At 38.7% G+C, this 22616-nt stretch overlaps 1 protein-coding gene across 2 annotated transcripts in view; it reads left to right on the top strand.

Moving 5' to 3' along the window:
* The window catches only part of LOC141964402 (contactin-3-like), a 113345-nt gene that overhangs the window by 15882 nt on the left and 74847 nt on the right, over positions 1–22616 (top strand). For both annotated transcript variants that reach the window (XM_074914753.1, XM_074914752.1), the window contains exon 2: positions 14410–14546. In XM_074914753.1, the coding sequence (XP_074770854.1) occupies positions 14492–14546 (55 nt within the window). In that variant the 5' untranslated portion in view covers positions 14410–14491. The remainder of the gene's footprint in view (positions 1–14409; positions 14547–22616) is intronic.

Genomic DNA, 22616 nt, shown 5'->3' with positions numbered 1-22616 from the left:
GTTTTGTCCCTAACCAGGTCAGGTTTGGCAACAGAAATAACATTTTTTTCCAAGTCATCTTAGATCTGCCTTTTGCCATCACTTACTGTCAATGTCTCAGAGTTATGTGAAGTCACACTGAATATTTGGGTGATTGTTGCCAGCAAACAGCCAATGCCAGTTACCTGGAGGAGGGTGCAACAAGCCTGATGGGATCTGTGTCTCTAGAGCTGCTGCTTGGCAGAGCTGGTTCCCCCTCTGCCTCTGGCAGCTACAGGCTGTGTCCTGCAGCACTGGCTGCAGCCCCTGTTTACTTAGAAATGTAGAAAACTGTAATTCTGGGCACGCTTGTTATTTGTGTTATTTATCTGGTTCCTTTGCAAATCCTCCTGAGTCCTGAGTGATTTATTATTCTGATAAATTCCACAAGTTTTCTCTGCACTGTGTAGAGGACTTGTAAAAAATACAACCCTTCTTAGTTTCGCTGGGATATATTTTACATACCTTAGACTTTTCTAACTGAAAGACACTGGTACTTCTAGAAACAAGATCCCAGCAACGCTTTATCATCAATTGAAAAAGTTCTGTTATGGTATTCTTCCTCTCCACTATGACAAGGATATGTAGATCCAATTAATATTACAGGAATGTGAAAGAAGTCTTGAAAGCCCTCTTTAACCATTAGGCTTTGAAAAATTCTGCTTCTTTGTGTATGGTCAGGTGAATTTAATGGTCTTGTTAGTCAAAAAAGGCTCCAAAAGGCTTTGTAGAATTAACATTTTTTTATGACAAAAACATATGCATTGTAGGCACAGCTTCAAGTACACTTGTACAAGGTTTTTTTATAGATGAGTTTATACTTTGTTGTTTTGCTTTAACGGTAGCACTTAAAGCCAGGCATAATATGCTCTTTATGTCTCTGTTTCAGCACAAGTTCCGATCTTCACCTTCCCTCTCCATTACAACGGAGGATGCAGAGACATTCCAAATTTTTTAGTAATTGCATTGTCTTTCATGCATTAGGTCACAGGTCTGACTAATCAAATTTCATATTCAAATTTCATATTCAACATAGAATAACTTCTCACTGCAAGGAGGAGTAAGAACCCATCTAATATATGTGACACACACATGTACCTATTCTTCATAGAGGGTATTCCTTCTTCATGAGGGTAGCTCAGAAAAACGTAATGCAGAAGATCTTGATTTATGTAGGAACATTTGGAAAGTACTAAGGGATACTCCTCTAGGTTGTAGAGGTTTAGGAAAAAGTTTTATGTAGGACTGTCCAGGAGCCTTTACTCCTTTGGCTGTAGCATGAAAAATACAAATTCAGTGATATGAAGTAGCCTGTCTCTAGTGGAGCTGTTCATAAAGGATTTCTGTTGTCCTTGGGCCTCTTCCTTCTTTTCCTGGCTCAAAACGCAGGTGTATTGTTAAACTATAGAAACCATTTCCACTCAGTGCTTTAAATAAGAGGTGGTAGTGAATCTTGCTAAAGGGAGTAACGCAACTTGGCTGCTTGCAGCCCACTGCAGAAGGGCTGAGCTTTCTGGTTCAGTGGGTTTTTTGGTTCTTGAAGAATTACAAATTTAGTTTGAGGTCATTTCTGGAAAAGCGCTTTCTCTTGGTCTGCAGTACATGATTAGTAGTGAGAGCATTGCCAAGTGCATTAAGACATAAAGTGAACCTTGGAGATTCAAAAGAAACAGCATCTTCTGGAGTCTGGGGCTTGTTGCTACTTTCCTGTTAGACACAGTGGAAAAGAATTTTTCTTTGAAGCAAATGTAAAGTATTTGGGAAGTGAAGCTTTTTGGTTAGTAAAGCTCTAAGCGTAAGTTCTCTGAAGCTGTTTTTCAGACATGTTTTGGTGCCACAAGTGATTTCAGAACAATACTAGTAGTCGTAGTAGGATGAACTAATACTTCTGAACCTCAAAAGTTAAATTTGGGTTTGTTCCTGCATCTCCATCCCTCGTGCAAATTCCATGCACTCTCTCTATATGACTCTTCTGCAGGATTGCTTTCCTGCCAGGGCATTTTGCATCAAGGTAGTTTTAATACTTTACAAACCAATTAACTTCCCTCCCTATCTTTTTCTTCCATGGTTTTTGAACCTCTGTCAGCCAGAGATTTCCTGATTTGAATTTAGTTCCCAAGTCAAGAAATAGATTTTTTTTTTTTTTCAGTACTCTAGACATTCTTAGGTTCATCGCCACTGAATGTTATCTCAGTGTAGCTCTCTGCTCCTTCCAGTTTTGTTTTTTTTTTAAAACCAAAGCTGTCAAACTTACCCAGCAAAGCCTATATAGTCCTTATCATGTCTAACCTTGTACTGATACTTGAAGAGATCTTGCTAAGTAATTAACACTGCTTTTTGTAAATTATTTTTTTTCCTGAAAGTGAGACCTTACTATGTGGGAGGGATAAAAGGATAGCCAAACAACTATGAAACTCAAGTCTAGTACTTTTTTACTGCTTTTTATGGCCATAGATCAGCTGTGGTTGCATGCAGTAATTTTGCGATAGATGCTAATATTCCTCTTTTAGTATCAATGGAAGAAAAACAGTCAGTTTCACCTCTAGTATTCTGCATTTTTTCAGATTGTGGTCTCATGCTGAGACTTGGTTTCCTGCCTGGAGACATGAGTAACAAGGATACCCAATTAATAATTATAATCTCTAAATTATGCAAAACTGAGATTACCTGCTGTCACTTCATTGTTCATCATGTTTCCTCCTTTTCCCGTTTTACTTTCCATTGTAGGGATCTGGGTACTGTTCCCTTCCAGTGGTGAGTTAACAAAGCAAGCGTGTATCTGATGCTGGAATTAATTTTGCAGTAATGGAGGGGAGCAGACATGTGTGGGGCAAAACAGGGAAAATGAGGAGTGGGAGGAAGTGGGGTAGCGTCCTATTAAAATCAAAATAAAAATACTTTAGAAAATACCATATTCTGTGTCTTAATAGTAACCATAAAATGGTTTGGTGCTGTTAAACAGTGTATTGTCATGTGCAAGCTAATCAGCCGTACTAATCAACTGAACATCTGTAATGACTTTATCGTATTCTCCAATGGGTATTATTCTGCCAGGTAGTTCAGTTTAAGTGTTTTTTCTGTTATAATCTCACTTTGAAGTTAATATCTCTGCTAGTAGTTAGAAATTTGGCTGAAATGCAGTATTCAAGTTTTCAGGCAATATCTCATAGTTTCTCTTTTAAAAAAACTTTGCATAAAAATATTTGAGCATTTTATTTCTATTCATGAGAGAGGAAAGTCTCTCGGGCTGAATAACTTTTAAAGTGAAACTTCATAGACATCAATGCAGATTAAGCTGCCTTGGTTTCAAGTAAGAAGTAGAAGGGAAGAAAGTACTGAAATGGGTTCAGCTATAACCATTCAGCTGTGACTTTGAGCTTTTCTTTCCTTTCACATCAGTGCTCTATGCTGCAGGGGATTATTTTCTTGCATGTGACTTCGAGTGAGATAATCACAGACAGGATAAATTAAGGGTACCTGTGGCCGTATCTCCTGAAGCTCAGTTCCTTGCTAAAATTGGTGAATTCTTCTATCTAACTCCTCCATTCCCAGGCTATAGATATTTCAAAAGAATAAGAAAAGGCAGGTAAGACTATATATGAAATGTGAATGCCTCACATTTTTAAACTTTTTTTCTCCTTTCTTGTTTACCTATGTACTTGAAGCATTTATGCCATTTTGTTCTCTTGGTATCTTACTACTTGGGAATTAATTTTTCTTTTACAGTTAAACAGAGACAATACATCACCCTTACCTATTTCATGTCAGCTTTCAGGCTGTAAACAAGGGTTGTGGCTGGAGCATGTGGGGAAAGGGGCTGGTCCTTCAGTTTGCAAGGTGAGGTCTCAGCTTGGGACTACAGTGGTTCATTCCCCCAGTGCTGTTTTGGTCTGTTATCTTCAGCCACGTAAGATGGTTTGATGTGAATTATTCCCTGTGAGGAGCTGCCTTGATGTAGGGCACCATGGGTGGCCCAGCACCATGTTTAGCTTCTCCATCACTGGAGGCAGTTTGAAGGATGCATTACGCTTCAAAGCAGAAGGCTCTCCAGGGGAGCCTGTGGCTGTTGGCTTCCCCACCCAAACTGTTCCATATCACATCAAGTTGAGTTTTCAAGCAAATCTATCCAGTGCATACATATTGGTTGAAAGACTGTTGTACTAGAAGATACGTGCTGACCTCAAAACCAAATATTTTCTGTTGGTTCAGTGATATATGACACCTCACCCTTGCCTATCGTGGCAAAAACTGTAGATGTCTAATAGCTAAAGAAACAACAAAGGATCCCTTGTGTTCACCTGCAGGCTTCTTCCTCTGCTTGCTTGTCCAGGAGACAGACAGCAAGCCTGCTCTCTTCCTCTTGGCTTGCTTCTGCTGGGAGGGAGAAAAAAAGAGAACTATGTGTGAGGCTTATGGAAAGAAGAGAAACATGCCATTGCTGCTGGTGTGGAGCAGTGTGTCTTGCCAACAAGTTTGCATCAATTCTATGTCAGTTTTGGTCTAGAAGGTTTTATTGATACTGGTCAAGAAGAAACAAATGTATAGTGTAGTAGTAAAATGCTAAATTCATACCTATGTGTAAGTGTGCCAGAGGCTCCATGTAAGGGACAATCATCTGCCTTAGTGTCACAAAATACAATTGTTTGTGTTTTTCATGTGTTAGCTTTTGTAATGACTCCATGCTGTTATATTAAAAAAAAAAAATAAAAAATCAAAGTAGTGGTTTAAAAAAACCCAAACAACACAGAAAACCTGGCCATCAGACTTCTGAATCATAATGTAGGAAAGACTGTCCTTTCTTGCTCTGAGTAACTTGGCTGGAAGAGTCTGCACTAAAATATGTTATTAAAGACCTTAAAATACGAAGTCTTGGATTTTTCAGTTTAAAAGCAAAGTTGAGCCCAATCCTTTGCAGGAAGCCACAAGGCCTGTGGTGGCATTCAGGGAGGAGAGGTACAGGTGGAGCCTAGATACTTAGAGGCTCTTGTCCTCAGATCTCTGTTGTTTGGTGTTTTTTTTTTTCTTTTTCCATTGGAAACAAAGTTAAGTAACTATTGATTTTTCTGGAAAATGCCTGGTTAATGCAATACACAGGTCATACTTTAAGTTTTCGTTGGGTGTTGTAACTAAAGAGGTGGTCATGCATTGAAGATTTCTTGCCTGTATTGAGTTATGCGTATGACAAGAATGCCATTAAAATTGAATAAATGTTCTTGTAGGTACTTGCGCATTAATGAGACTTGGAAGGAGGAAAGAGAGGGTGAGAAGGGAGGGATTTTTCTGCAATTATCTGTTTAGTATACATTATTATATTGTTACATACACTTTTTAAATATGGATCTAGCTGTAAATATGTGTGTGCATATGTGTATATATACAGCTAGCAACACAGTTACTGTTTAACCTACAAAAATCTCTTGGTTTTTTCAGGCCCAAAGTGCACTGACTGTTTAATTTGTCAGCTATAAAATTCCTAGGCACAGAATGATTTTTCTGATATGTTACAGTTTAAACTCTTCCTTAAACTGAGAATTTCATGGGATAGAAATGTAGTGTATCTCCTGTAGTGAGACAGACCAGAAAGGCTAGAGTGTACATTTTTGATTATTTTGGGGACTAACAGCACCAGTATTTATTATAGGGAGCTTTGTAAATCAGTGTAACTTTTGTCAGGAAAAGTTAGTGAACACGGGTGCCTCTTGGTGTAATATTTGGCATAGTCTGGTATTGAGAGTATTTCTGTGTTGAGTTTTGTATGCTTTTGAGTTGCAGTGCCCTGACAGAGTAATATATTGTCAGTGCTTTTAAAGTGGATGGACTAGACAGTCCATTATTACTCTGTGGCACTTTCCTGCTCCCTAGATGCCTCAGTTCAGGTAAATGGAACTACCTGAATTTCAGTTACTGGGCTTTGAAGCCTGTCTCAAGGGTGGGATGAGTCTTGCTTGTCCTATACCCTGATTTTATGTAGATACTGCGCTTCTGTATGGGAGAAATATGAGGCAGAAGGACACATTCTGTTTAAAAAAAAATAAATATTTGAACTAATGATATTACTGTGGGTACTAGGATTATTGGAAATTCAGCAGTCTTTAAATTTTTGATAAGGAGGGAACTACTGACAAATTGGTGTAGGTAACCCTTGGAGCCAGGTCAGCAAGCCCTGATCAGCATTCCTGGGGCTCCCTGGCCAGGTGAGATGGTGCCCGGCGGGAGCTGGATGTTAATGCCAGCTGGGACAAGGCAAGATGTACAGATCAACTTTGTTCTCGCCAAGGAATATCAAAGTGAAATTATGTATGCAATAGAAAGTGATGAGTTATATTTGGGCAACCATGCAGGATAAAAGAAGCTTTTGAAGTTATGATTTGTAGGAGATGGAACCAAAGATGTTGTGAAATAAATACTCTATTATTTGTATCTCATCAGAGACCACTCTCATATGCTAATACAAAGGCTCCTTATATGGGAATGAGGAATGGCTAATGAAAGTAATCCTAACTGCCAAAGGTTGGTCTTATTTTCAGACTTAAGTATTGGCTCATCAGTAACATTTCCTGCCTTCCCAAGGCTTGCTGTGCTAATGGTCAGCAAACACTGGCAGCCTGGAGAGCTGGTAATGCAAATGCAGACTTTGTAGTCATCCAAGGTATGGAAATAGAAATCAGGTGGTCGGGTTGCCCCCTTTCCCCCCACTGCACCTATGCAATGCATAGTTCAACCAACTTCAGATTTGATTTTTCCAATAGCTTTGATTTATTTATCATAATTCTAGAGCCTTGGGTTATTTTGAAGTGATTTGTGACATCTTGTCATATGGGTTCAAAGAATTTCTGACCTCTGGAAGTACCTGTCTTGGAACGCCTGCTTGAAGGTGATGACCCATGTGTGTTACCAAAATAGCGTCTGATATTGGTAAGTTACAGGGGGAAAGCTTCAGGCATACAAATTATAGGAATAAGGGTCAGAAAATAACAGAGGAAATACTTTATTTGTGACAGGTCAGTCTTCTGGGGGAAAAAAAGAAGCTTTTTGAAGTTGGTTATTGGTTTGAAATACTGTTATTCCAAGGAAGGAAGAATTAATGGACAGAGCTCAGGTTGTGTCATCAAGGGTGCATTGCAATTTTAACATAATCATAGTGTTTTGAAATGCACGATGTTGTTGGACTGGTGTTGTGTAGCATGAGTTGGGAAGGCATTTAGTAATCTATTGAAGAATAGAGGAATCTGTAACAGTAATAAATGGAGGTATTTGAAATAACAGCAGAAGGTAACTTTCAGCAATGACTGGTGAATAGGAATGTGTATTTTTTTAAAACTTTAATAACGCTTGTAGAAAATTTCAAACTTTTCTTTGTGCTAAATCAACAAGATTCCTGATTACTACAGGTAAGGAATTTTCACCAAAAGTTGCAGCCTGAAAGTTTTGGTATGCCGTAAAAACACCTTTCCTTCCATGTGATTTGGAAGTACAGTTTTCTCACAGAAGAGACGATTTTACTTAGAAACTCGAAGTGAGCTTGATAGTAACTAGGGCACACAAAGTCTGTATGCAGATGAACACTGCAGCAAACCTACAAGTCTGCTCCTGAGGGCTCAAGAGCCATCCCTCGGCAGCAAGGACAGAATCCACACTTGCATCTATATCAGGACCATGCTCTTGCCATTTGAAATCAAATATCTTGGCTGATGCCAGTGCGGTTAATACTGTCAAAGCAGGTGTCTAATAGGTGTCTTAGTTCTACTTCTTCTGTGAGTAAAAGTCTTCATTTTTAATACTAGCAGCTTCTGTAACTAGAGTTCTTCAAAATATTATGGAAAAAAAAGTCATATATCTTCGTTTTTTTGAACTGGTTAATCACAAGTTATGACTGGTTGGCCAGAAAATGCAGATAATATCAAGATAAGTTTTAAGGTCTCAAGAGTGAACTTCTGTGCGAATGTACTTTGTCTCATCAACTTCCGTATTTACCAATGTGTGGATGTTTCATGATGTAGAAAAGAGCAATACAATTCGGATTTAATATCTATATTTTGAATCTGATAGGGTAGGTTAATTTTTCAGTGTAACACCTTCACTGTACGAACACCAAAAATAGGCATAATTTAGATCTTGGTGATAATAACTAAATATACCATTCAAACTTGATTCACTGTGTTTGACATAGGTCTTCCATGCATGTTGGGTCTAGAGTTGCTGTTGCTTAAAAGCTTACTAATTTTAAATTGTATCATGTAATTGATTAAATTGAAAGAGTTAAAAGAGATTCCCCTGTAGACTTAAGGAAAAAAGCAAAGCTAGTTCTTTTGTGAAGTGTTCCCATGGGTGTCCCAAAATTGATTGAGGTGGGCTGTCTCTGCAGTGGTGCAAGGTAAAGACCTCTGGCGAAATTTAAAGAGGTTCTCAAATTGTCGATACACAGAGTTCTGGAAGGTGATGGTCTTAAAATAAAGTAGGATTCCTTAGGGCTTTAAGATAAATGTCATTCCTTAATTATTTTCCTTTTGCAACTTCAGTGGTTTTGTTGACATGGAAGTCCCTGTGGTAAAAGGCTCAGCTGAGTTAAAGCTTTCTTTGGTGGTTATAGCTCTTAAATGGAAGAACTGCAGATACCAAGTTCAGTAAACCCTGTTGGTGTATTCAGAGAGGGTCATAATGTTGTGCTGAATAAGAAGTATAAAGCAGAGAGGCTCTGTGATGCTGTTTGGAGAAAGATTAGTATACAGGGAGAGTGGGCATCCAGTTACTGCAAATGTGCTTTGTTCCACTTGGAAAAGGAGGGACTGAAATAAGTTTAGGGCTAGGGAAGATGCTCTGTGAACCAGAACCACCTATGTGGTCTGTGTACAGGAGAGATCTAGATCAAGTGCAAAGAATGGATGGGCAGGTGAAGCAGGGGGTGATGGCTGAAAGAGTCAACAAATGCAGTGAGGCAGAGTTACTGTAAAAGGACTATGTACAGGACAGTTGCTGGTTCTTCTATTTTAAGCTTCTATAAATTGTTTAAAATTACACTTTTAACTAAGTCACTGCTTATGACACACCGGAGATGACTTTAATCCTGCTTAGTGCTTGGTAATAGTGAAGTTTCTCTAAAACTTTCTTCCTCTTTTTTTGCACTCAAGTCCAACTTCATCATCCTGATTTGTCTATTGTTGATATCCCTGTAGGGACAGGAAGGCCACAGGCAGCCTCACAATTGCTACCTGTAAAGGCTGCTGCCTAATGAGTGGTGCTACCATGTGCCTGTGGAGCAAAGATCTAATGAGACCCCAAAGGAGTCAGAGCAACCACGATTTTCCTTGGAGCACCATTTTAAACTTTTCTTTGGAACAAGCCATGGTATTGCTTAGTGGGTTTTTTAACTCTATCATGCTTCTTTAGCATTTAGCTGGTCAGTTCTTACTTATTTGCAGTCTTTCAGGTGTATTAGATGCATTTTACATCTCTCTCAGAAGTATGCTGCCAGTGCTGGCTCTGTAATATTCTGTGTTTCCTTTGTGTCTTGTTGTGGTTGTTTTTTTTCCAAAGCCTCTCCAATCTCTAACATTACTCAGATACTTCACTCTCTAGGTTTGCCTATTGGGTGATATCAGAGTTGAATTAACTATTCCTTCAAGTGACAGAAATCCCTTCTGAGGGATCATCTTGAGCTGGCACCGTGTCTGCATCAAGGGAACAAAACTATGTTTGATTTTTAAAAAAAAATTAAAAACATAATAAAATTTGAGGTCAACTCTGAGATTGGATAGGCCTGCCCTTGACTTGATAATTCCATATACCTTTAGCACTTTTGAGTTGGATTCGTTTATGCAGTCAGATCCAAGTGAACTGGGCTATCTTGGTATCAAAGCAAAGTTTAGGTATTATCTAGTATTAGAGAAAGACTAGCTTGATAAATTAAGTAGAAACATAGTAGTTTTATGGTGGTTTTGTTATAGTCTTTTGAAAATTCAAAGGAAATACAATATTAGCATTTTTCAATTTTATTTTTTTACTGAGCATGGAAAAGTGTGTAGTTACCATACAAAACTACAATATTTTCATTATGGCACTGATTCCTTTCAGTCTTAGAGTAGGGACTATAAGAAGCTGAAGCTTAATTTGATGATGTGGAAGATAACTGATTTTTCACAGCCAGTAATTTCATTTTGAGGAAAAAGAGAAATTAGTATTTCCCCCCACCTCCCCCCAGAAAAGGGTTACTTGAAGTTACTGAGGGGTATTTTACACTCATCAGTGCATCTTCTTTTTTATGATGCCCTGTGGAGATGACTTTATCATTAACTAGAGCGTTAATCTCATAATTTATCAAGATGAGATTCTAATAAATCTTTCCCTTTGCAAAGGTATGGTGACCTCTAGTGTCAGTACATCAGTTTATTTTCTGTTTTGTAGCTTGTGAACAATACAGAAAAATAAGTTTTAGGTCTCCGTAGCTCTCCTAAATTCCCGGAGTTTCTGATTAGTTTAGACTCAGTGACGTCAGAAATTCCTCCAGCTCAAATTCAAAGTTTAACTTGAACATGTCAGCCAGATCTGACAAGTTCCACTTCTATATATAGAAATAAAAATTCCACCTTTGGGGAACTATTGCTTTTTACACCTGACTCTGGGTAGTAAAAATCAAGGTCACTGAATAAAATTACTGACTCTTGAACCTTTCCCAAACTTTCTATTTCTTTCAGGCTTTCTTGTCCATCACTTGCTGTATGATATGATCTGAAAGTGCATAGTTTTGGGGAAGCTAATTTTGAAGGAAGAAAAATCAAGTTAAATTTCGTGTGTGTGTGTGTGCTTTCATCCTATGTAATTTGTTTGGCTGGCGTCTTTTTTCTTGCTTATCCTGTGGTTGTTTTCCAACAGACTTCTTGGAGGAACTCGTAAGAACTTACTTATTTCTGAAAGCCAATGAAAAGTATAATAAATACATGATTTTTTTTCCTGGTGTGTTCACATCAATTCAGGTTTGCTTTCTTACTGTTTTGAAATACTTTCAACTTCTGAAACCAGAGCACTATCTAACACTGGGAAGCTTTCTAATTTTAAAACTATTATTTGTATTTGCTTTTAAATATTCTGTGAGTATTATTCTTTTCTTTACCATCTTTTCCAACCACAGCAGGTGCTACTTGTCTTTATTCTTTCTGGTCTTTACATACCAAGTGCTGAATTTCTGTAGAGGTAATTTAAGTCCAGTTATTTCCAAAAGCACCAAAGTGATTATGTGGATCTGCCCCTCTGCTTCTGTAAAACCAGGGGGAAGTGAAATTATTCTTTGCTATTAATAGTACATTGCTCTCCATTTGTAAGATGTGACATATTTGAAACATTGCAATCAAATGGCAAGGAGCTGGGACCTTTACTTCTACTTTTCCTTGCCTCTTTCTGAATGTGGATGATCGGAAAAACAGCCAGGGTTATCTAGGAGCTTTGAAGGTGACAAAGATGCTTGGCATTGTCATCTGACTTTTGAATTCCTACATTGGCAGTGAATAGTTCTGATGCAGGTTATTTCCGTGTGCTAGATAATTGGACTATGTACATTATAAGTAGTAACTGACTCCAACCTTTCTAATACAGTGGATTTCTCTGTTACGTCTGATGGGGATCTAGATTTTAGATTTATACAAGTAATACAATACCTATACAAGTGATACAGTAAGTTACAGTAAAGCTGAACTGCAGTGGTGCTCAATACTTGATTTTTTGGGTGTTTTTTGAGCAGTTTCAAAGCAAGAAGCTTTCTCCACTGCCAGTATTCACCAAGGGTCTAATAAACAGCCTAATACCATCCTCCGACTTGTCAAAGGCGACCTCAGTACAGAAGGGGAGGGCAGGGAGCCCATGGTGGGTCTCATGCTCTGTGACCCATCATGTACCTATGGGCAGCACACTGGGATGGCATTGGCAGAGAAAACCTCCTTTTAGCTTCCCTTCTTTAATGGGGAGGCTGTTGCTCAACAAGGAACTGAGAAGAAACTTCAAGGATTTTATGCTTTGGTGTCTGCTTGGTGTTAAATGGGTGTGTGTATGAATTTGCATCCTCTGTTGTAAAGAACTGACATATTATTGAGCATAAGGATATATTTATGTGTCTCAAAGCTATAAATCTGAACGCTAGAATGAAATTTTAGGTATTTGGGAATTAGATACTAGATTGGCAAAATCTTATAAAACAAAGTGTTTAAATCTTAGAACATTAACTAGGTGGTAACTACCATTCTCTCTTTTAGATATTAAAATACAGTGCAGACAAAGGTTGGGATGTACTTTTACGATTTTATACCCACATATAAAACTTCTTTTTTTTAGCTTCTGCCAAAGCACTTTTTTTCTGGCCTCAGATGGATCTATCATGTTCTACTTTGCCCAGAGCACTTAAAGAACAAAATCAAATTAATTTAGCTTTTCCACCTTCTTTTTTCTTCCTTGTAGGACTGCAAGAATGCTGACATATAAGAGTGACCTACTTTAGTATTCCTACTCCCCCTCCTCCCCTTTCTGCCCTTCTGGCTATCCTCACTGCTCAGGGCAAACATTGCAGCTATAAAATTACTAGTTTCCATGGACAAGGATGGTGATGCTTAGGCAGGATTGCAGCCTAAAACTGGGGGTGTCCCGAGATGCACCTGCACCAGGCTGGTGTGGCACTAGAGCTGTTGCGGCTTCTGATGGCTGCAGGAGCAACTGGTCCTCAAGCAGCGCAGCTGGGGCTGAGTCCTGGACAAGTGTTTGGTTGTCCAGCCCCTGGTGTTTGGCTGCCCACCGATAACCTTCTTGGGGGAAGGCTTTGCATGTGGCCCTTGGAAACAAGGTGGGGGATGATCAAACCCAAGTTTTGAGTTTGTTTTCCTCATTTTGTATTTGGCTTTTGTTTTTTCCTTCAACCAAACAAAACCCCCCAAAAAACAAAACCAACCAAACTTGCACTGCAGATCTGATACATAAAGGAAGGTAGAAACTCCTTTTGTCATCTCCTCAGTGTGTGCATCTGACCTCAGGTTTTTTTCCGGCTCCAGGAAAGGAAGAATTCTAATGTTGCCAAAACACTGTTTGGGGGGTTTTAACATGCAAACTACCAGATTTTATTGTACTTACATGACTTATTTTAGAAACCAATAATGTTTTAGCTGCATCTAATAAATTTACTCAATTCTTAGTCTGAGAACTGGGTGTGGTTCCTCAAACTGTCTGTTCTAAAGACCTGCCTGGGGGTGGGATATTCTCACCACCACCACTTTTTTAGGTACTTGGGAATTGCTGTACCCCTGCAGTAAGCTTTCCTCTTGTACCAGTTTTGCTGGCAGCAGATACTTGCTGAGCAATCAATACCTGTAACTTGATAGAAATTTGAGTGTTGGGGTTCACTTATTTTCTGTTTTAGAAACACATGAAAAAATCAGAAAGCAATACTTCTGGAAGTACAGAGGAGAGGATGCTGCTGTCTGTGCCATGTGCCTTGCTGTGAAAGCTGCTAACGTACCCTTCATGAGCCAGCATCCCAGGATTCAGAAAGATATAGTTCTTGTGACTAAGGGCCATGTGGTGTTCTTCTGGGGAGCTGCAGTTCTAGCAAGTCATTGGGTGGGGATGTATCAGAATGTGATCTCGCTTTCTGGGGTGCTTGGCTTGAAATTCAGACACCTGATTTACAGAAGTAGCAGAAATTTTCAACTATAATATAAAATACAGTTCACATGGAAAAAATGAGTTCAGACATCTTAGATTTGGCTACTCAGAATTAGTTGTTGCTTTCTTGACCTTAATATTTCTGTGCGTTGATCCGTATCCTAAATCCAAAAGGAACCACTTGGTCTGATCTGTGTACTGCAGAAGCTCAGATTTTTCCCAGCTACCACAGCATCCTCTTTCTTCAGAAGGGAAGTGACACGCACAGAATATAAAACCCACAGTTGTGGGTTGTCAAAAAAAATTTACTTTGAGGCTTTTTTAGGAAAAACTGAAAGTAAAATAGCAATGTCATTCCCAGGCTAGTAAACCTTGGCAAATCATTTGTCTGCTAGCCAGTAACAAAGGTAAAAATGGAAGCTAGCAAATTAGTTAATAACATGTCACTACATCTGACACACTTGAGTTCAGGGTGCTCACTGGTGTTTTTTTCAGTTGCTAGAGCTTTCTCTTCAGACTTCTACAGTGCTGTTACGCATACTGAGTACAGATGTACTATGGAAAACAACAACAAAAAAACCTGGGTTAAATATGGCTAGGACATATATATAATCTTCTGTTGATGGTTAAGTCATAAGAAAAAAGAGGAACACTGGAGGATCTGTCAACATTGTATTTATAATGAAGTGTATTAACAAGGAAGCCAGTTCTTGGGTGTTATCATGGGATTCAATTTTATGTTTGTTCTTTTAACAGGTTATTAAACCTTGCACCTGGAAGACTAGACATACAATTCACCTGAGACTGAACCAGAATTACTGAATTTAGGTGACTGAAGATGCTGCTGCTGTGGAAACAGCTGTTCCTGGTATCATTTGTTGGCTGTCTTGGAGGTAACAATATATAATCATCTCTAATTTACAGTTTCAAGCTATGTATAAGTCTCCAGATTCCAGATTTGAACTGCACCTGAGGAATAGAACCACAGAGGCTTTGAAATGCCAATGTCACACAGAGTTTAGAGACCAAGCATGCAGTACATATCTTAAATAATACAAAATTATTAACAGTGAATAAATTAAAATAACCTCTTTTCTCCAAAGTTACTACTGAGGTCTATGCTTTCAAAGCAAGCAGAAGATGCTCGAATGCATTAAGGATGTTACTAGTGTTGCATGCATCATATGTATACTGATTTAATAGCTGCAATATGTCCTTTTTTTAACTGGAAACTTCTAAATTCTTTCTGTAACTGGGGATGATTGCTGCAGCTTTTGTCAAAACTTTTACTGTAGAATTGGTTTCTTCATGAGGAGTAGAGCTATGTTACTGCTGCACCAGTTCAGAAGTTTGCTTTTCCCACCCTGCTAGATGATAACCTGGCTAATTCTCAGTGTTTGGAACCTGTGCTGCTTTTCAGGTCTTCTCTCTCCTGTGACATTAGATCTTACGAATCTTTCTTTGCCTCATTGAGGTCAATGCTCACAGCAGCAGAAGTCCCTTGCTTTTCTTGATGATCTCTTTGTTCAGCATGTGTTCTACTTGAGTGACGCTAGTAACACCAAGGTGCTTGTGAGAGGGAGAGGAGAGGTCCCTGTTCTGCCCTCAGGGGCTGACTCTTGGTGATTTCGGTGCTCGCTGGCATCGCCAGGGTTGCAGAGAGCAGGTATAGCTGATACTGCTCAAATTAACCAGTGCGTGTGTGCTCTTCACAACGGTCAGCACTACTCTGGGAAAGAGCGTAGTATATATGCATGTGCTTTAATTAAACGTGTAAATCCAAATTGTTTATAGTCTGGGTCTGTTGTGAGTAGATGCTTCCTTTGCAGTAGCTCTAATGCAGGGATGGGTGGAGAGAGACCTTGATGTTCTGGCTGGCCTGTGCAGTCACCCAGCTGTGATCTCTGATGCTGCGGCATGGCTGTGCCAGCCTCTTCTCTCATCTCGCGTCCTTCTGTAACCAGCACTTGCGTTCTGACTGCCCTCAGGAGGGTTGAATTCCTGCATGAGGTGCAGACAAACATAACTGAGTAGGATATATGGATTTAGCTTTTTATGGTGACTCAGAAGGACAGGATTTGATTTTGGCTCAGTCAGAAATTTTGAAAAAAAGAAGCCACATTGTTAAACCAATCTGTAAAGTGAAAGGTGCTAATATTTTCTCTTATCAAATCCAAACATTTTTCTACAGAAAAAGAAAATCCCATGAGACTTAGAAATATAAATTGTATTTCCTACAGGACTACTTCACGGGTCACTTTCTGAAAGAGGTCTTCGGCATTTCTGACACTGAAACAATCACACAAGACTTGCACAGAATTACTGGTTGAAGTAGAGGGGCTTTCCTTTTCTCCTCTTTAAACTGCTGGGAGCAAAACTACCTTTTTAATAACTTTAGAGTAGATACTGCCTTGCTGCTGGGTCCATGCTTTCCCTGTGTCAGTCTGTCCTGTCCTGCTGCTGTGGCATAATCCTTGCAATAAGTGTGACTCCTTGTGAGCCTGTGAAAATCCTGAAACAGGGAAAGGAGAATGTGGCAGGGAGCTGTTTCACTCCAGGAGGATTAGAGGTAGTGTTTTGTGCTGTTGCTTGATTCTGCTCTTGTACTTCCAGCTCTTCTAGCAGCAAACATATGCAGCAGTGGTGCTGCATGAAGCAGGTTAATGTGAAGTTGTGAGCATCTTGCATATGTGCATATGTAAGCTAGAAAGAGCCAACCCAGCCAGGGCTGTGTCTCTCTTTTGGGCTGCATTTGGAAATACCTGAAATTGAAAATGTGTTTGTACTCTTAAAACTAATTGAGGGATGTAAGTCCACTCTCTGCAACGCCTACTGCTACATCTCTCTTATTGCTTGGGAATTACTTATAAGGCCAGTTAGCCACTGCTATATCTGAATTGGCAAAATTTTCACACTATAAATGTCATCAGAACAACTTGCTGCAGAACATATGTATGCGCTTCTAAATCTCATATGTAACTTTGGATTTCTACTGACTGTTCAGTACAGTTGTTATTCAAAGGAGATACATTATTTGTTAATTTGAATACAGACTAACCTAAACCATTTAAGAAGTGATTAGTTGGAACCACAGGCAAAATCCAAACATTAAAAGATTTTTTCAGAGTGTAGTCTTGCTGGTTTTTGATCTGCTGGATATTGGTTTTTAATATTTACGTTGTAATACTTAAGTAAAATGTATGAATAATTTTCATGCAGTGTATCACTTCTGTTGATGACTGGCATTATGCATGTTATTTGTAGCAGAATGGATGATTTCATTACATTCATGCCTATGTTAGTGTTAGATGAGTATTGATGCTAAAAAGGCTTGGATTTTAAGCTATTAAAATTTATAAGTTTTTCAGTTGATGTAAGGAAGATAAGGACTCAGAATTTTATCTTGCTGTAGCTTTTAGTTACATTTGTGCAACTTAATAGTCATCCTTTGAATCATAACAAATATCTGAGATACAGGTAGTATAAGAGCAGAAGGCCAAAATGCCGATATTTCATTCATAGATAACATACAGTAAAATGTTCTTTTGAAAAACGACAATTGTTTTACCGGTATTGAAGTTGGATCGTTTTAAATTGCAAAGCGTGCAAGTCTGGCTTGATGTGTTGAATTTAATTATGCTCTTTCCTTTAAATGGAAAAAATCTTTGAGATAGTATATGAGGTAGCATCCAGACCCGAGAAGGTAGTCTAACTCTTAAATAGCACAGGGTTCTCCTTCTCTCCCAGGCACTGCTGGTGTGTTATGAGCAGTAATATGGATAAAGCTGTAAATATCACCTGTTGGAGAGTTGCAAACAAATATTTGGAGTGTGAGCTGCAACATCTGCAGAACTACAGGTGTGACACTGTCAAAGCATTGCTTAGATCACTTAGACCTTGGTAGTGGTTTGTGTGGAGAAGTACAGAAATCTTTCATCCTTGTAGGAGGAGGTTTTCACCCATCTGTTGAAGGACTTTTTAAATTCTTTAATCTTTCTTACATTTCTATTTCATGTCATCTCAGTTCTTTTGGATCATATTTAAAAGCATCTTAGATGAAAGCAGGTTTTGTTTTTGCTGCCTATGAAGAAGGGTAGCCTTAAGGATACAGGATGAATGGGAACATTTCTTATGTTAAACTGTATCAACACCAAATGTACCAAATGGCTTCCTGAAAAAAATCTAGTCATAAATGTGTGGTTCTGTGCAAATGTAACTGCATAAAGACACAATATGAAAGGGATGATGTTAGCTGCAAATTCACCAATTCACATAAAGTTCAGTATTTTTAATAGCAAAGTTGGCATTGGCTGTCACTGAGTTTGCTAATAGAAAAATGTTTGTTAATTAATTACTTAGTCGTATACTTAATTTCCAGTGACTATTGTAGTGACAAGGAAAATCCTGCTAATATTGTGAAGTGCAAATGGTGTTGTGTAAGACTGTCTTCCTCCTGTGTTCGCATCTATTTCAGTTCATCTCCCTTCAGTTAGGGTACTTCCCAAATGTCAGTTTAGTAGCCATGGGGAGGCTGTAGATTGGAGGACCAGGAAGAAGTCAAGAGAAGAGCTGTTTTTCATATTGCCAAAAGCCAGATGGCTTGATGGAGCAGGAATGCTTAGAAGCCTTGAGCACCCATAATTGATATATATCCCTGACTTAATTTTGTTATATTGCAGTCATTGAGAATGCTGCTTGGAGTAACAGTCAGCACTTGCAGAGATGAGAGTTTGAGCCAGATGTAATTTGCTGAACAGCCTGAATTGAGCATTTCCAGCTGCCTAACCCATCTTACTGGAAACTCCGCAGAAGGTCTCAATCCTGACATACAGATCTTCTGCTGTTTGGAGACTTGGCGTGCGTTTAATGCTAACGTTACCTGTTTGCTTCAATTGCTTTGGTATTCTTAGTGGACCTTTGGAACAGCGTGCTTCTAAAATCCACTTGGGAATTCTGTAGTTGAATTTAGTTCAAGACAGATTTTAGTAAGAGCACACTGTAAACATAAAACAAGTTGTTAAACAGTTTTGAGAATATTAGTTTTAAGCAGCATTCTGACTCTCTCTAGAAAACAGTTTTTCTTATGCTCTGTTTATAAGCAAAAAGATACTTCTTTCGAAGATGTCTGCAGTTCAGTGTTATAAAATAATGTCACAGCTACAGAAACGGAGATGCTGCTGATCTTGGCTTATAAACCTTGACATTCTCTGTCCTTACAGAGAATGTATTTCAAACTAGTTCCCTTATTGCAGTGTCCTGTATTGAACTGCTTTTTGTTTATCCTATGTGAGTCTTCACAGTTCATCAAAGTGGAGATGTGAGAGTATCTAATGGAAAAAAAAAAAAAAATGGCCCTTGGGTTTTTGTTTATTGATGTATGCTTATATCTGTATGACTAATGATCCTGCGGTCTTTTTGTCCATTTACCCAAGGGAGCAAAAAGATGATTATTTAGCATGGAGTTTCAAAACATGTACTTTGTTAAGAAAGGAACTGCAGAACACATACTTTAGTAGTATTGTGTTTAAATTACTCTGAAGAACAACTTCAAAGGTAAAAATGAATAAAATACGCAAAACAATGTGAACAGTGCAAAACTAGGCCATGAGCTGTGGTGAAGTCATGAATTGATTCCAGGTGTGTTACAACCTCTCCTGGCTCTTGTCTAGCCTTCCACCCCTCCCCGGTGAGCCAGGTGGTTCCACTTACTCTTTAGTGAACTGGGTAGCGGTTCCTTTGTTTCCAGAAAGCGGGGACGAGGGTGGGGGTTTAAGTGTGCTGCAGACTGGTGCACTGCCACTGCAGTGACTGGTGAATATGGTGAACATCCAAGATTGTTAAGGTAAGCACCTGTCACCTAAGTGTGTAAACCGCTTCTCTGTGGTTTGCGTGACAGCTGGCTTTTCTTACCACTCTTGCTAATTTTGCTGTCATTGTACTTCTGCCATTTATTGTGTTGCTCAGCTGGAGAGGAGGGGTAAACTCTGTAGGGAGCGCTGCCTCCATCAGCCTCGGCTGACACAAGTGCTGTGTTTGCTCACCCAGCCTCTCACAGCAGCACTAGTGTGAGCAGAGACATTAGTTTCTTTTGCTTTCTCATTATTTTTTACTGTTTTCAGGTGGTTTATACTGCTAAAACTGACTGCTGTGTTTTCCCTGGAAAGGTATCTTTTTAGAGTTTCTCTTGAGAATTAAGAGGAGAAGCAACTTTTGAAAGATGTTTGAAGGGGAAAGAAAGCTGTGAGTAAAGAGAAAGTTCAAAGAAATGAAGCAAGGAGAACTGTGTGTAAATGTGTAAAATTTTTGTTCTTCAGGAGATTAAAGGGTACATTTCAAGCAGCATGTCTAGGGTGAGACCTGTAGAATCCTCCTGAACTAACTTTCTCTGCTAAGTTTTTAACTTGTTGCCACCACAAATAGTGTAATCCAATACTATCTTGGCTATGCTTTATCTGAATAGGGTGAAACAAAAAAAATGCTGTTAAACTTTTCCCTCCAGCCATTACAAGTCTTAGTAAAAACAAAAACCCAAAACCACCACCACCAAAACCCAAAAACCCCAAAGAAACAAAAACCTCAGACCCCCAAAAACAAGTAGTATAACATACAGAAACTATTTGGACACTGAAGCCTGATTGCTATTCTGTCCCTTTACACTGAAATTTGCTCCTAATTCTGTATTTAATAGTCCATATGAGTTTAAAACTAGATCGTGTTATATGTATTTCTTTGTCAGGTGTTTTCACTGTTTTCTTTTTTTTTTCATTTTGTCTTTTCTGTATTAGACTGAAAAAAACCTTGTTTAAACCCTCAGGCTTAGTAATGTTGTGTGTCAGATCCACAGCCCTCTTCTTTATTAGTATTAAAGTTAGGAGACTTATGAAATTGGAAAGCATGATTCTTACTCTCTTTATTTTCCAAAGAGCATGAAAAAAAACCTTCTGTATTCTTAGTGATTTATTGTTGCTATTAAATCATGCCACAAGGAAAGTAGAACTACCCTCTTCAGAGGAAAAGCTTGTTCTCCACACCTATTTTAATACCATTTTCTGAAGTGGTGAGTGATTTACTTGTTTGGGCATGTGCAAAGGATCTCAGTCAGGCTCCTGTTTTGACCCCATATTTTCTGTCCCATATTGATATGGAGAGGCAAAAAGGGGATCCTACTGTAAACAATAGGACATGGGTCCACTTCTTAATACCATTGCACTTGACCTGGATCTCAAGTATCAGGGTCCTGTAAGATTAGTGAGATTAGTGAACAATATTCCTGTTCATTCTATCATTCAGTATATTTGGAGACAGGCTTGAATTTTTGTCAAATCCTTACTAGCCAGCTGATCGGGAAAGCCAGTACCTTGCTCCTGTACTAGGTTTACAGGTGCACTAATACATATGTTTTCCCATCAATATATGTATTTTTTTTTCATTTCTGCTGTAGGATCTGACCACAGCAATGAATGTGGTCTCAGTATGTTCTGCCTTGCATTTATACATATGGTCAGTTTAAGAGCTCAGTCTCTCACCCAGTATCCATGGGTGAGTCTCATCTTCCTCTTGCGCTTATGTAGACAGATGCTGTTTCCTTGCGGCTAAACATCTTTTGCAGGCACAGAAATGCTTTTTATTTCTTTTGGCTCCTGTATTTCTGGAAAACAAGGGGTGTACAACATGTTGTTGATTTGATGTAGATGAGGAAATAACTTATGTCTTTCTGGAAAACTCTTGTATTGAAACTAATCCCACGTAGGAGTATATTTGCAGTCATAAATGTGTAATTCTTAGTACGGGCTTCTTGGACATTGGCAGAATGCCAGCAATACCTTCCCCTGTGCAAAACAGATACAGCTCTTAGAAACTTGCAATAATTTTGATTTAGTCTTCAGTGAGGAGTTTCTGTATGGGTGAGAATCCATTTGTAGAAAAAAATAAATAGCTATCATCACTTACTACCATGACGCTGCTCTTGTTAAAATTCAGTTTTCATTAAGAGTTACAGCATTCAGACAGAGCCAGTCTGTATCTTAATGCATAATGGTTTTGCATATTAATAGTAATATCTTTTTTGTACATTATATATGTAGAGTCATAACGTTAAAAAGCATCTATGCCAATAGTAACTGTCAGAATTGTTTAGCTTGGATTGCTTGTATATTGCTAACAAGATTCATTATACTGATAGAAAATTTTGTTTGCTTATTGAATTAGTTACAAAATGAGGAACTAATCTTGGAGTTCTGCTTTCCTATGAATGTTTGATGTCATGGGTGTTTAATACAGATCTGGTATCAGAAAAGAGGATTGCTGCTGTAAATCTGAAAAGGCACCCATTGTAGAGATCCCTTTGCACTTAAGCCCAACAGACTAACAAGCCTAACTCTCCTCTCTTATGATGAACAAAGGATAGAGCAAACAGCCTTGTGTGTAAGCTCTGGGAGGCAAGAAATTTGTCCTGCTGCAGACATCTTTTGCCTATAAACTGACAGACGGTGGTAGCTTACTGGAGACCCAGTTTTACCTCTTGCTATGAACCAGTGTTCATCTTGCCTCTGCCTTCCTGCTTCAAGTCTTGGTTTTAATACAGCTATAGTCATCTTGTACACTTGTGCCTTAGCATCGCAAGCTTTTCTGTTTTCAGCCTACCAATGAAGCACACTCATTTTGAGAGGTTTTTTTAGGTCTTGTTTTCATTCTTCATTAATATTGCAGTAAGAAGGTGAGCAGCAATGGGCAGTGATGCTAATCCATTCATTTGGAATTGAGGAAATAGTCTCCTTCATCAAGATTCTCTTTTTTTTCCTTTTAGTTATAAATAAACCTTGGGAGGTCCAATTCAATGCAAAGACTATCATTGACTTAATGGACTTTCTTCAAGGTCAGTGGATTTATAGGAGTCTGTATTTGATGATGGGCATGCTCTTATCAGTTGCAGTACTTAATTCCTTAAGTGTGGAAAATGCTGT

The sequence above is a fragment of the Athene noctua genome, chromosome 10 (genome assembly GCF_965140245.1).
Source record: "Athene noctua chromosome 10, bAthNoc1.hap1.1, whole genome shotgun sequence".
Classification (NCBI taxonomy): Eukaryota; Metazoa; Chordata; class Aves; order Strigiformes; family Strigidae; genus Athene; species Athene noctua.
This window is presented reverse-complemented; position numbering and strand designations above follow the sequence as displayed.